We start from the raw sequence: 16,163 nt of genomic DNA, 5'->3' as shown, positions 1-16,163 counted from the left end.
ATTGTTCCAGGTGTGGTTCCCGTCAATGTTCCAGGTGTGGTTCCCGTCATTGTTCCAGGTGTGGTTCCCGTCATTGTTCCAGGTGTGGTTCCCGTCAATGTTCCAGGTGTGGTTCCCGTCATTGTTCCAGGTGTTGTCATTGGAATTGTTCTCCGGAATCATTACTGGCTTTGCTCCCGGCTTCATTCCCGCATTTAATGAAATGAACAATCTCTGTGAAAGCAGCTGTTGGAGAACATCACCTGCAGGTCAGAGCTGAGGTTTGAAACATCTGGACAGGATGTGAAGCATGAGACATTAACCAGTTCGTGTCAGGTGAACGACACAAGCGCGATCCACTCAGGAAACTTGAGCATCCAACATGATCAGATGTGGAGACCAGTTGTGAGATTTGTCACCACACTAACCCGTTCTCCCACCCAGTACTAAACCAACCTATCTGTTCATCAGAAGGAGATAACTGTAACCATGACAGCAGCTCTCTGCAGCCTGATGTGGTCTACATCAGCCCAGAATCTGTTCCAGTGGGGATGACGAGGTGTTTATACCTGTTGAGTCTCTCCAGCACTGAGTCGTCTGCCAGGGAAATCTCATCCATGAGGAAGACTCCTCCCTCCTTCATGGCCAGCACCAGTGGACCATCATGCCACTCAAACAGTCGGCCATCCTCTCCATCAGTCTACAAAAACAGAACAGGTGAATGTCTCAGGGGATCTCCTGCAGGTGTAAGGTTCATGGGATTGGGCAGCATCAGCAGTGCTTCATCAGAACCTGTCCAGTGTGTCTGACGGGTCTCAGGCCTCCCAGGAAGTCAGACGTCTCCATGTGCAGATGGCAGTTGACTGAAAAGAACTTACGTCCAGCCAACGCAGCAAACAGCTGGCAGATGGTTGTTTTTCCACATCTGGATGTGTAAGACATAGAAAAGGTATTAAAAACGTGCAGAAAGAAGACAACGTTTTCTGTAAATTTAAAGCAAAGACTTCGTCACATCCGACTCTCACCCCGTGTCTCCAACAAGCAGGACCGACTCTCCAAATCGCAGAGCCCGACCAACCAGTACAGCCAGCCTCCGCATGTCGTGTGTCCACACCACATGACGGAACTCCTCTGGTACACCGGCGATGCTGTCAACCTGGAGACCTGCCAATCACAACACACTCCAATGGAACTGGTGCAGAGTCACAGGCAGATGTTCAACTCCAATGAAGTTCTTCATTTGAGTTTCAGTTTAAACTGGATTTATATGGATTTATATGGATCCGTTTAAATGCAATAAATTACTATTTATTCATATGGCGCATTTAAAAAAAAAACCCTGCTGACCGAATAGCTTTAGAGAACAAAGTATACAAATAAAATGATCACAAATAGGATAAAAAAAATAGAAAACTAAAAACCGAAGATGTTTTATAATATTAATACAATAGAAAGTTAATAATTGAGGTATTTATTTTACATTAAACACCTGAACTTTATTGAACCCGGAGGTAGAGATATGATGTCATCACCTAATATGGTCTGCATAAAAGGTGCATGCTATGGGTATGTGTGAATGTGAGGAGTGTTGTTATAGTTGTTGTTTTCTTTGTATGTAAATTACTTGAAAATCAATAAAAATATTCGGGGAAAAAAACAAAACAATACAAAGTGTAAAACAGTAATAAAAAGCAGACGGGAATGTAAAAAAAAAAAGTCAACTTAAGTTAAAGGCCAAAGATAAAAGCATGTGTTTTCAGTCCAGACTGATTGACCTACGGACCGAGGAAGAACTAAAGACCAAGGAAGACCTACGGACCGAGGAAGACCTACAGACCGAGGAAGACCTACGGACCAAGGAAGACCTACGGACCGAGGAAGACCTACGGACCGAGGAAGACCTACGGACCGAGGAAGACCTACAGACCAAGGAAGACCTACGGACCGAGGAAGACCTACAGACCGAGGAAGACCTACGGACCGAGGAAGACCTCACAGACCAAGGAAGACCTACAGACCGAGGAAGACACCTCACAGACCGAGGAAGAACTACAGAGCAAGGAAGACCTACAGACCGAGGAAGACCTACACACCAAGGAAGACCTACACACCAAGGAAGACCTACGGACCGAGGAAGACCTACAGACCGAGGAAGACCTACGGACCGAGGAAGACCTACGGACCGAGGAAGACCTCACAGACCGAGGAAGACCTACAGACCAAGGAAGACCTACAGACCAAGGAAGACCTACGGACCGAGGAAGACCTACAGACCGAGGAAGACCTACGGACCGAGGAAGAACTACAGACCGAGGAAGACCTACAGACCAAGGAAGACCTACGGACCGAGGAAGACCTACAGACCGAGGAAGACCTACGGACCGAGGAAGACCTCACAGACCAAGGAAGACCTACAGACCGAGGAAGACACCTCACAGACCGAGGAAGAACTACAGACCGAGGAAGAACTACAGAGCAAGGAAGACCTACAGACCGAGGAAGACCTACAGACCAAGGAAGACCTACGGACCGAGGAAGACCTACAGACCGAGGAAGACCTACGGACCAAGGAAGACCTACGGACCGAGGAAGACCTCACAGACCAAGGAAGACCTACAGACCGAGGAAGACACCTCACAGACCGAGGAAGAACTACAGACCGAGGAAGACCTACAGACCAAGGAAGACCTACAGACCGAGGAAGAACTACAGACCAAGGAAGACCTACGGACCGAGGAAGACCTACAGACCGAGGAAGACCTACGGACCGAGGAAGACCTACGGACCGAGGAAGAACTACAGACCGAGGAAGACCTACAGACCAAGGAAGACCTACGGACCGAGGAAGACCTACAGACCGAGGAAGACCTACGGACCAAGGAAGACCTACGGACCGAGGAAGACCTCACAGACCAAGGAAGACCTACGGACCGAGGAAGACACCTCACAGACCGAGGAAGAACTACAGAGCAAGGAAGACCTACAGACCGAGGAAGACCTACAGACCAAGGAAGACCTACGGACCGAGGAAGACCTACAGACCGAGGAAGACCTACGGACCAAGGAAGACCTACGGACCGAGGAAGACCTCACAGACCAAGGAAGACCTACAGACCGAGGAAGACACCTCACAGACCGAGGAAGAACTACAGACCGAGGAAGACCTACGGACCGAGGAAGAACTACAGACCAAGGAAGACCTACAGACCAAGGAAGACCTACGGACCGAGGAAGACCTACAGACCGAGGAAGACCTACGGACCAAGGAAGACCTACGGACCGAGGAAGACCTCACAGACCAAGGAAGACCTACAGACCGAGGAAGACACCTCACAGACCGAGGAAGAACTACAGACCAAGGAAGACCTACGGACCGAGGAAGACCTACGGACCGAGGAAGACCTACAGACCGAGGAAGACCTACGGACCGAGGAAGACCTACGGACCGAGGAAGACCTACAGACCGAGGAAGACCTACAGACCGAGGAAGAACTACAGACCAAGGAAGACCTACAGACCAAGGAAGACCTACGGACCGAGGAAGACCTACAGACCGAGGAAGACCTACAGACCGAGGAAGACCTACGGACCGAGGAAGAACTACAGACCGAGGAAGACCTACAGACCAAGGAAGACCTACGGACCGAGGAAGACCTACAGACCGAGGAAGACCTACGGACCAAGGAAGACCTACGGACCGAGGAAGACCTCACAGACCAAGGAAGACCTACAGACCGAGGAAGACACCTCACAGACCGAGGAAGAACTACAGACCGAGGAAGAACTACAGAGCAAGGAAGACCTACAGACCGAGGAAGACCTACAGACCAAGGAAGACCTACGGACCGAGGAAGACCTACGGACCGAGGAAGACCTACAGACCGAGGAAGACCTACGGACCAAGGAAGACCTACGGACCGAGGAAGACCTCACAGACCAAGGAAGACCTACAGACCGAGGAAGACACCTCACAGACCGAGGAAGAACTACAGACCGAGGAAGACCTACAGACCAAGGAAGACCTACAGACCGAGGAAGAACTACAGACCAAGGAAGACCTACAGACCAAGGAAGACCTACGGACCGAGGAAGACCTACAGACCGAGGAAGACCTACGGACCGAGGAAGAACTACAGACCGAGGAAGACCTCACAGACCAAGGAAGACCTACGGACCGAGGAAGACCTACAGACCGAGGAAGACCTACGGACCAAGGAAGACCTACGGACCGAGGAAGACCTCACAGACCAAGGAAGACCTACAGACCGAGGAAGACACCTCACAGACCGAGGAAGAACTACAGACCGAGGAAGAACTACAGAGCAAGGAAGACCTACAGACCGAGGAAGACCTACAGACCAAGGAAGACCTACGGACCAAGGAAGACCTACGGACCGAGGAAGACCTACGGACCAAGGAAGACCTACGGACCGAGGAAGACACCTCACAGACCGAGGAAGAACTACAGACCGAGGAAGAACTACAGAGCAAGGAAGACCTACAGACCGAGGAAGACCTACAGACCGAGGAAGACCTACGGACCGAGGAAGACCATTAGCTTGATTAAGATCAATAAGAGCTGTGATAGAGTGGGACACTCTCTAAAACTTACAAAGACTTTCTGACAAGAGCCGATGGATCACACAGCAATCCAGATACCTTTGCTTGGTATGCAGAGCAGTGTAGCAACAAGCAGCAAGGTAAACAGGGCAGGTAGACAGTGGGCTGGACCAGCTGGCACCATCTCACCACACCATCAACCCACCATTCTGTAAAAACCTTTTCATGACTTTGTTGTGATTCGTTATTGTATAAATAAAATGCACTAAATTGAATGAGTATCAATAGAGACCAGGATCTTTCAGGGTCTTGGGTGACCACAACCTAAAGAAGCCTTCCGGGTCCAGTACAGCATAAAGTCCCAATGGTCCTCAGATGGAAGTGCTCTGTGCAGGTGATAGCTCCCCCCAAGAACCAGGTCAATCCTGTCTGACCCCACCAGCACCTGTTCCGTCCATCGGACCGCCACCTGTTCCGTCCATCGGACCGCCACCTGTTCCGTCCATCGGACCGCCACCTGTTCCGGTCATCGGACCGCCACCTGTTCCGTCCATCGGACCGCCACCTGTTCCGTCCATCGGACCGCCACCGTCCATCGGACCGCCACCTGTTCCGTCCATCGGACCGCCACCGTCCATCGGACCGCCACCTGTTCCGTCCGTCGGACCGCCACCTGTTCCGGTCGTCGGACCGCCACCTGTTCCGGTCGTCGGACCGCCACCTGTTCCGGTCGTCGGACCGCCACCTGTTCCGGCCGTCGGACTGCCACCTGTTCCGTCCATCGGACCGCCACCTGTTCCGGCCGTCGGACTGCCACCTGTTCCGTCCATCGGACCGCCACCTGTTCCGTCCATCGGACCGCCACCGTCCATCGGACCGCCACCTGTTCCGGTCATGGGACCGCCACCTGTTCCGGTCATGGGACCGCCACCTGTTCCAGTCATCAGACCGCCACCTGTTCCGGTCATCAGACCGCCACCTGTTCCGGTCATCAGACCGCCACCTGTTCCGGTCATCGGACCGCCACCTGTTCCGGTCATCGGACCGCCACCTGTTCCGATCATCGGACCGCCACCTGTTCCGTCCATTGGACCGCCACCTGTTCCCGCCATCAGACCGCCACCTGTTCCGGACATCGGACCGCCACCTGTTCCGGTCATCAGACCGCCACCTGTTCCGGTCATCAGACCGCCACCTGTTCCGGCCATTGGACCGCCACCTGTTCCGGTCATCAGACCGCCACCTGTTCCGGTCATCAGACCGCCACCTGTTCCGGCCATTGGACCGCCACCTGTTCCGGCCATTGGACCGCCACCTGTTCCGGCCATCGGACCAAATGGCAGCAGCTACAGCTACAGGCTTTCATGCATTTATAAAAAAGCAGAATTGAAGCAGTACTGGTATATTAGCTTTAGGTTTGGAGCCACTTTTCCAGCTCAGGAGACGGGAAGGCTACAGTTAGGAGAGTTCATCGTCCTCTACTCACTGAACTGGCGGATGACCTCCCTCTGGGAAAACAGCTTCTCAGGATTCACCGTCCTCTTGAAGTGCTTCTCCAGGGTGGACAGGATGACAGCCTCCTCCTCCGGCTTCCTGACCCGTCCTGCCAGCAGCATGTACCCTGATGGAGGAGACAACACTGTGAGTTCTGGGTTAATCTGAAATCAGCTGGTTGAACATGACGGGCCTCACCGTCGTTCGCCAAATGCTGCAGCCAGTCCTGAGAGGCCTCTGTCTGCTCCTCCAGCCTGTAGCGGTCTGCCCAGCGGAACAGATCTCTCAGTGTGATGAAGCCGTGTTTCCCCGCAAACACTGAAGATCCTCGCCGTAGTGACTGGAGGAAGAGGCGGTAGCCCGGTTACACCCAGAGGGCCTGAAGCGCTAAGCAACAAACGGCCACAGAGATGCTGCGGTTACCTGCAAGTCCTGCATGACTTTCACCAGCTTGGTGCAGTAGGATGGAGGCAAGCTGCACCTCTGATGGAGGATGGTCTCCAGCTCTCCACTGGGAAGCTCGTCAAAGTGCAGCTCCACAAAGCGGTTCCTGAAAGCCCTGGAGAGCACCTGAAGGACAGGGGATGGCGGAGTCACCTGGCTCAGTCTGCATGTTAGCAGGACCACGCTTCTGTTCAGAAGAACTCCGTTATTCCTCGTGTGGGTAGTTACCATGGAAACCTGCCAAGTCTCCTCTGGCAAACAGCTGATTCTGCTCCGACTATTTTTTAGGTTTCCCATCAACATTTCCAGGAGGTTTTATTGCCCAGGGTAAAAAGTCCTGGTTTCTTGCTCCAGAAATCACGTTACGCAGTTAATGTACAGTGGTTTGCAAAAGTATTCATACCCCTTAAACTTTTCTACATTCTGACACATTACACGCCCCTCCACAAGACCAACACAAAGTGTCACACAGCTGTGAAATACAATGAAAATTACACACATTTTTTATTTTTTCCACAAATAGAAAACTGAAAAGTTTGTGTGCAAAAGTATTCAGCCTCCTTTTCTCTGAGCGAAACCAGTTGCCTTCAGAAGTTGCCTGCTGAATGACTGAATGTTGGCCTCCACTGCAAAAACTGAAATCTAAGATTAAAAATATTAAATTGAGTACACACATGCTTATTTTTTTAAAGGTAAGATAATTCTTAGTTTTTATGCCAGAGAATTCCTCTTGTTTTAAGAGTATTTTTACTTTTTTTGGGAAGTCTTGTCAAGCCAAATTTTCTTGTTCTGTTGGCAGATAATTTATCTTATTTTAGGACATTTGCATTTACCTAATTTTTGTATATTTTTTTCCTGTTTTTTCAGGCTGAGTTTTTGCAGTGTAAATAGAGTCCACCTGTGTGTAATCTGATCTCAGTACAAATCCAGCTGTTCTGCGACGCCTCAGAGGTTTGTTAGAGGATGTTGGGGAGCAAAGAGACCATGAAGTCCAAGGAACACACCAGACATATCAGAGATAAAGTTATGGAGAAGTGTAAAGCAGGGATGGGCTATAAAACCATTTCCTAAGCTTTGAACATCTCACGGAGCACCGTTCAATCTGATATCTGGAAATGGAAAGAGTTTGCCACGACTACAAACCTACCAAGACTTGGCCGTCCACCTTCCAGGCCGAACAAGGAGAGCACTGACAAGAGATGCAGCCAAGAGGCCCATGGTGACTCTGGACGAGCTGCAGAGATCCACAGCTCAGGTGGCGGATCTGTCCACAGGACAACTATTGGGTGTGCACGCCACAAATCTGGCCTTTATGGAAGAGTGGCGAGAAGAAAGCCGTTAAAACCAGAAGTCCTGTTTGCAGTTTGCCAGACGCCATGTGGGGGACACAGCAAACATGTGGAAGAAGCTGATCTGGTCACTTTTTGGCCTAAATGCAAAACGTTATGTGTGGCGGAAACACTGCACATCACCCTGAACACACCGTCCCCACTGTCACACATGGTGACATCATGCTCCGGGGGTGCTTCTCTTCAGCAGGGACAGGGAAGTTGGTCAGAGTTGATGGAAAGATGGATGGAGCCAAACACAGCGCCATGTTGGAAGAAAACCTGTTTGAGTCTGCAAAGGACTCGTGACTGGGGCGGAGCTTCACCTTCCAACAGGACAACGAGTCCAAACATAAAGCAGGGCTACGATGGACCGGTTTAAAACAAAACATGTTCATGTGTTAGAGCGGCCCGGTCAGAGTCCAGACCTAAATCCCATCGAGAATCTGTGGCGAGACTTGTCATGGACCTGGACACAAAGAAGCAGGCAGTGGCAGTGACGCTAGGACTCGACGGCAGAGCCAAAGAAACGGCTTTGGAAATATCTGCAGAAGATTTGAACAGAGACAACGGTATGGAAACCTCGCTTGCCACACCTATGAAGCATATTCCCATTTTGACTCTATATCCAAAGACAGTGACGTGTCCATGGCGGACTACATAAGAGTTTGAAGAAGTAAACTTGTAGAAGCTTGTAGAAGTAAAATAAAGACGTTTGCAGCTGCACACCAGGTTATATGCAGAACACTGCAAGAATGATCCACCAATCAGACGTCTCTCCGTCTACCAGCTGTTTATTCCAGGAAAGTCTGGCAGTAAGGAAAAGCTTTTTACCTGGATGCTGGTGGAAATATGCTGGAGGTGTGCTGGGGAAGATGATAGCAGTGTGGAACCACCAGGAAGTTGTGCTGCGCACGGTTCTTCCACGTGCTGTTGAGGTCTAGGTTGGGTACCGTAGCATTTATCTCTGAAGCAACAGCTGAATCAGCTGTTTGCAGAGACGTTTACATGTAAACACTATGAGACCTTTTCCAGCTGGATTTAGCTCCTTTTTACTGGAGATGTTCAGCCTGACCTGCAACACTCCTGACATGGTGAAACCGTACCAAGTTCCCCTTCTGCACAGGAGGCTGAACGCTGCCTGCTTGCTCTGAACGTGTGAAGAGGTGTGTTTTCATGCGGATTTACCTTCCGGCCCCCGTACAGACCGGGGGGGTTCTGAGTTGCAAACAGCATGAATCTGGGGTGGGCCTTGATGACTTCTTGAGTCTCGGCCACAAAGAGCTCCCTGTTGTCATCCAGCAGTCTGTTGAGGGCCTCCAGGACGTCAGTGGGAGCCAGGTTCAGTTCATCCAGGATGATCCAGTAGCCTTTCCTCATGGCATCGACCAGAACTCCTGCAGGGGATAGAGGGGACATTTCAGACTTAATGATGATGATGATGATGATGATGAGACAGATGGGAAGTAAAGAGCTTCTCACCCTCTTTAAACACCAGCTGGCCCCGGTCATCTGAGGAGTAGCAGCCGATGTACTCCTGGATGTCGGTGTGCTCGTGGTTGTTGATCCTCACGCACTGGTTCCCCGTGGCTGTGGCCAGCCAGCGGATCAGGCTGGTCTTTCCTACCGAGGTTTCGCCCTGGATCAACACCGGGTGAGTCCTGTGAGGCCCCAGAATCAAACTATTGATCAGTCATCAGATCAGTAACTGTGTTGTAGCAAGGTAAAGGCTAATGGCGAGCTGACTTGGATAAAACCAGAACGAGGCATGTGCGATGTCTGCGTCTCACGCGACACCCAGCGGTAAGCCCGGAGGAAAACACCCCTTCAGTCTGGCTTCCCTGTGTGGTGCTTTCAGTTGTAAACACAACAACCAGAGGTGAGGCATGTACAGGCATCTTGTTAATCAATCCCATTTATAGATTTGTGCTTTTATTTTGGTTCAGGTCCATTTCAGTCCTCCGTGTCTCACTTCACGTGGACAGAGACGAAATGGAAAGTTGTTCTGTGGCCAAATCTGAAGTTTTTTCTTGGAAATGACTGATACTGAGCCATCATTTGGGAGGAAATAACGGAGAAAGCCATCCAGACCGTTTGTTTCAGCAGGATAGGGCTGGGCAATTAATCGATTAATTCGAATTTGCTGTTTATGAAGATTTATTTTTATGAAAATCTGGATTTTTTTTGCTCCGCCAGCACCTTCTGGGCTTCCGTAGCTTAAAGTGACGTCAGACTCCTGCTGGTTTCCCACAGAAACGCATAAACACAACATGGCAGCTAGAAACGTACGACAAGCGCCCCCTCTGCGTTTCCATTACACTTTTTTTGCAAAATAAAAACGATATTTGTACGTTTTGACAAACAACAGTTGTGATTTGCGGTTGTTTCCATTAAAGAGTGTTTAGCACATTAGCATCACGTTTCGTAAAATCTCGTCTCTCGTGAGATTTTACAAAAATTGCAGTTAATGCAAAGTGGGCACGTAGCGTTATTTTATGCTCTTCTACTTGCTGCGGAGAATTTGCTTCGGATTTTCGAAGCTTTTCTCCCTCATTTTCTTTTCTAAAACTCTGAAATTCGCGGTTGTTTGTTCCACACCGCGCCATCTTTACCGGGAATTAACTGGTTCCGACCCCCACGTCACGTCACGTAAAAACAAAAAAAAAAGTGTTTCCATTACACTTCTGCAATCTTGCTCTATATCAAACTGTCTGAAAAACCACCTCTTGAGATCGTAAAAACTTTTATAGCAGCTGTTTTTATGGTAATATTTAGTTTTTGCAAAGTTTCTAGGTGTGATGGAAAGGCAGGGTTTCAGTGTGGGAGGGGGCACATGCCACAGGGGTCTGAAGCCAGATGCAGCCGACAGGCTCGTCTTTCTGCCTAAAATGTGTAAATTAAACAAAAAACAGCAAGAATGTAATAAAACATGTATGTTAGAAATATAGCTTAATAACATTCAGGGATTTTTTTTTAAAAAAAAGGTATTTTGTATCAAAGAGGTCAATTTTCTCTAAACACACGTTAAGTGTAAATAAACATTAATTTTTATTCCCTCATTCCCAAAGTGGGAAATTGTTTTGGTTATTTCATGTCAAAATACTCTAAAAGGAATAATTTTTCTTCCAAGAGGAGGCATTTTTATTTATTTATTTATCCGTTTTTTATTTTAGAATAAAGTTACACAAGTGAGATGAGGTCTATTCTTAAATGTATGATCAAAACTTAAAAACTATCTCACAGTGGAAACGCACGAAGTACAAACATGTTGTTACTTATAATGTTTACAGCGCCTGCATCTCTTTTTATAATCTAGTTTAACAGCTTGTTTAGTTGCACTTTAAATTCAGGTCAACTTCTAGGCTGATTGCAATAAAAGCATTTTTGAAAAAGAATAATTTTTGACATTTGTAAAAAAAAATTCTTTACAGTAAAGGGAAAAAAAATCTATTAAAATTGGAAATGGGATTTGGTTTAAAATAAATCTGAGATTTTATTTTTTGGCCACATCGCCCAGCCCTACAGCAGGACGATGCTGAAGCACATCCAGCGTGACCTCTGGCTCTCAGTCCGGACCTTAAACACGCGAGTAGGAACATCCTCACGCTCCAGCTGCATAACAATTATTGCCATGGAGGAACTTTTCTACTGAGCCCGGCTGATCTGGGTCTTTACAATCTATTTTCTGTCTAACTTTGTGTAGGGATTACCGCACATGAAGCCAGATCCAGATCCGGACAAACTCCACACGCCCGGCCTCGCCGCCACCCTTTTAGGATCTATTTATAGCAGTCTGCCTATCCTCAACAGAAACCAGAAAGAGGCATAAAAGCTGGGAGGTCATTAACTGTAGGGACATTCGGTCCAATATCAGTTTTGGCTGGAGACGCTCCGATCCCAACGTTCCCAGTTAGCTCTGCCAGCATTGATCTGTAGGGAAGCTGTGTGGTAGGTGGAAGCTGTCCTACCCTGCGGACACAACTCTGCTGAGGTCGCCAAGGTTGAGTTTCACTGAGGGTGTGAGGATGTAGCTGGGATCCAGCGCTGGTTCCATCTCCCCCTGTGGGACCCAGTAGCCCTCCATCTGGACACAGAGGCGGCCTGGGGGGGCTGGAACTGACTGCATGAAGCACATAAAGAGGTATTTACAGATGTTTATGCGGTAGCTTGTTGTGGCGACGACTCTGAAAGGGTTGTATGAATTTATCAGGCATGTCTGTTCCCTTGCAACATGGAACACGCGTGTCGTTAAAGCAGTGTTTCTCAGTTCCAGTCCTCAGTCTCACCAGTTTGAGGCACTTGGTATTCCCCATCAAAATGTGCTGACACACCAGTTCCTGGACCAGGGGGTGGGAACTTCGGTCCAGCTGAGTCAGGAAGCTCAGGCAGAAGCCCTGTTTATCACAAGGAAACACCAAGTAACAAAATTAAACTTAACTTCCTGCTCCCTAAACCCTACCCATTCCCCACCCAGCCCCCCCACCTACTACCAACCATGTCCCCACCTACTACCAACCATTCCCCACCCAGCCCCCACCTACTACCAACCATGCCCCCACCTACTACCACCCATGTCCCCACCATGCCCCCACCTACTACCACCCATGTCCCCACCATGCCCCCACCATGCCCCCACCTGCTCCATAAACCCTACCCATTCCACACTCAGCCCCCCCACCATGCCCCCACCCACTACCAACCATGACCCCTCCCTCAACCTGTCTCATTATCAGCCTTTCACCTTGTCCTTTCCCCCATCCACCATCAATCTGCTCACCCCCACCTTGTTCCCAGCACCATCCTCCCAGCCACTACTCTGCCCCCCAAGGACTCCTACCTCATAGAGCGATCGCTGCACATTATGACAGGGGTTTCTTGCCACATACTTCAGGGCCCTACACAGAGTCCGGAGACTGTAGTGGGGTCTGTGGCCAGTCCCGTCCACCAGATGGGAGCCGGCCTCCTTTCGTGCCGCCAGATAGAAACTGCACACAAACATTAATGAGTGAATGAAAAGGAAGAATATAATACAGAAAGGGAGGAGTTCTGTTGGGTTTAGGCTTCATCTCGGGTTTACACAGACACAACATAATCAGTCCATCTCTGAACACACAACCAGTTCCAGCCTGGAAGCAGATGGTCTCCACGGGACGGGAGATTCTCATGGTGATGAGGTGGAACGGGAGATTCTCATCATGATGAGGTGGAACGGGAGATTCTCATGGTGATGAGGTGGAACGGGAGATTCTCATGGTGATGAGGTGGAACGGGAGATTCTCATCATGATGAGGTGGAACGGGAGATTCTCATCATGATGAGGTGGAACGGGAGATTCTCATCATGATGAGGTGGAACGGGAGATTCTCATGGTGATGAGGTGGAACGGGAGATTCTCATCATGATGAGGTGTAACGGGAGATTCTCATGGTGATGAGGTGGAACGGGAGATTCTCATCATGATGAGGTGTAACGGGAGATTCTCATGGTGATGAGGTGGAACGGGAGATTCTCATCATGATGAGGTGGAACAGGAGATTCTCATCATGATGAGGTGTAACGGGAGATTCTCATCATGATGAGGTGGAACGGGAGATTCTCATCATGATGAGGTGGAACGGGAGATTCTCATCATGATGAGGTGGAACGGGAGATTCTCATGGTGATGAGGTGGAACGGGAGATTCTCATCATGATGAGGTGGAACGGGAGATTCTCATCATGATGAGGTGGAACGGGAGATTCTCATCATGATGAGGTGGAACGGGAGATTCTCATGGTGATGAGGTGGAACGGGAGATTCTCATCATGATGAGGTGGAACGGGAGATTCTCATGGTGATGAGGTGGAACGGGAGATTCTCATCATGATGAGGTGGAACGGGAGATTCTCATCATGATGAGGTGGAACGGGAGATTCTCATCATGATGAGGTGGAACAGGAGATTCTCATGGTGATGAGGTGGAACGGGAGATTCTCATCATGATGAGGTGGAACGGGAGATTCTCATGGTGATGAGGTGGAACGGGAGATTCTCATCATGATGAGGTGGAACGGGAGATTCTCATCATGATGAGGTGGAACGGGAGATTCTCATGGTGATGAGGTGGAACGGGAGATTCTCATCATGATGAGGTGGAACGGGAGATTGTCATGGTGATGAGGTGGAACGGGAGATTCTCATCATGATGAGGTGGAACGGGAGATTCTCATCATGATGAGGTGGAACGGGAGATTGTCATGGTGATGAGGTGGAACGGGAGATTCTCATCATGATGAGGTGGAACGGGAGATTCTCATGGTGATGAGGTGGAACGGGAGATTCTCATCATGATGAGGTGGAACGGGAGATTCTCATCATGATGAGGTGGAACGGGAGATTCTCATCATGATGAGGTGGAACGGGAGATTCTCATCATGATGAGGTGGAACGGGAGATTCTCATGGTGATGAGGTGGAACGGGAGATTCTCATCATGATGAGGTGGAACGGGAGATTGTCATGGTGATGAGGTGGAACGGGAGATTCTCATCATGATGAGGTGGAACGGGAGATTCTCATCATGATGAGGTGGAACGGGAGATTCTCATGGTGATGAGGTGGAACGGGAGATTGTCATGGTGATGAGATGGAACGGGAGATTCTCATCATGATGAGGTGGAACGGGAGATTCTCATCGTGATGAGGTGGAACGGGAGATTCTCATGGTGATGAGGTGGAACGGGAGATTCTCATGGTGATGAGGTGGAACGGGAGATTCTCATGGTGATGAGGTGGAACGGGAGATTCTCATGGTGATGAGGTGGAACGGGAGATTCTCATGGTGATGAGGTGGAACGGGAGATTCTCATGGTGATGAGGTGGAACGGGAGATTCTCATGGTGATGAGGTGGAACGGGAGATTCTCATCATGATGAGGTGGAACAGGAGATTCTCATCATGATGAGGTGGAACGGGAGATTCTCATCATGATGAGGTGGAACGGGAGATTCTCATCATGATGAGGTGGAACGGGAGATTCTCATGGTGATGAGGTGGAACGGGAGATTCTCATGGTGATGAGGTGGAACGGGAGATTCTCATCATGATGAGGTGGAACGGGAGATTCTCATGGTGATGAGGTGGAACGGGAGATTCTCATCATGATGAGGTGGAACGGGAGATTCTCATCGTGATGAGGTGGAACGGGAGATTCTCATGGTGATGAGGTGGAACGGGAGATTCTCATCATGATGAGGTGGAACGGGAGATTCTCATGGTGATGAGGTGGAACGGGAGATTCTCATCATGATGAGGTGGAACGGGAGATTCTCATGGTGATGAGGTGGAACGGGAGATTCTCATCATGATGAGGTGGAACGGGAGATTCTCATCATGATGAGGTGGAACGGGAGATTCTCATCATGATGAGGTGGAACGGGAGATTCTCATCATGATGTGGTGGAACAGGAGATTCTCATGGTGATGAGGTGGAACGGGAGATTCTCATCATGATGAGGTGGAACGGGAGATTCTCATGGTGATGAGGTGGAACGGGAGATTCTCATCATGATGAGGTGGAACGGGAGATTCTCATCATGATGAGGTGGAACGGGAGATTCTCATCATGATGAGGTGGAACGGGAGATTCTCATCATGATGAGGTGGAACAGGAGATTCTCATCATGATGAGGTGGAACGGGAGATTCTCATCATGATGAGGTGGAACAGGAGATTCTCATGGTGATGAGGTGGAACGGGAGATTCTCATCATGATGAGGTGGAACGGGAGATTCTCATCATGATGAGGTGGAACGGGAGATTGTCATGGTGATGAGGTGGAACGGGAGATTCTCATCATGATGAGGTGGAACGGGAGATTGTCATGGTGATGAGGTGGAACGGGAGATTCTCATCATGATGAGGTGGAACGGGAGATTCTCATCATGATGAGGTGGAACGGGAGATTCTCATCATGATGAGGTGGAACGGGAGATTCTCATGGTGATGAGGTGGAACGGGAGATTCTCATCATGATGAGGTGGAACGGGAGATTGTCATGGTGATGAGGTGGAACGGGAGATTCTCATCATGATGAGGTGGAACGGGAGATTCTCATCATGATGAGGTGGAACGGGAGATTCTCATCATGATGAGGTGGAACAGGAGATTCTCATCATGATGAGGTGGAACGGGAGATTCTCATGGTGATGAGGTGGAACGGGAGATTCTCATGGTGATGAGGTGGAACGGGAGATTCTCATGGTGATGAGGTGGAACGGGAGATTCTCATGGTGATGAGGTGGAACAGTGGATTCTCATCATGGCCTGCGGCAGGTGTGTGACGCTTCATGTCAATATGGAGGAAAATGTTTCCACCTTG

General features: G+C 49.4%; 1 protein-coding gene across 1 annotated transcript in view; it reads right to left on the bottom strand.

The window, feature by feature from the left end:
* LOC306767481 (midasin-like) overlaps positions 1 to 16,163 on the bottom strand; it is a 206,627-nt gene that overhangs the window by 168,896 nt on the left and 21,568 nt on the right. The window contains 11 exon segments of the mRNA XM_079255512.1: positions 549 to 679; positions 772 to 904; positions 1,005 to 1,143; positions 6,026 to 6,160; positions 6,232 to 6,373; positions 6,457 to 6,603; positions 8,994 to 9,202; positions 9,288 to 9,466; positions 11,774 to 11,925; positions 12,092 to 12,199; positions 12,643 to 12,790. Of these exon segments, the coding sequence (XP_079111638.1) occupies positions 549 to 679; positions 772 to 904; positions 1,005 to 1,143; positions 6,026 to 6,160; positions 6,232 to 6,373; positions 6,457 to 6,603; positions 8,994 to 9,202; positions 9,288 to 9,466; positions 11,774 to 11,925; positions 12,092 to 12,199; positions 12,643 to 12,790 (1,623 nt within the window).

The sequence above is a fragment of the Telmatherina bonti genome, assembly GCF_933228915.1.
Source record: "Telmatherina bonti genome assembly, chromosome: 16".
NCBI classification, from domain to species: Eukaryota; Metazoa; Chordata; class Actinopteri; order Atheriniformes; family Telmatherinidae; genus Telmatherina; species Telmatherina bonti.
Note: the sequence above shows the minus strand (reverse complement) of the source record. Positions and strands in the feature narration are given on the sequence as shown.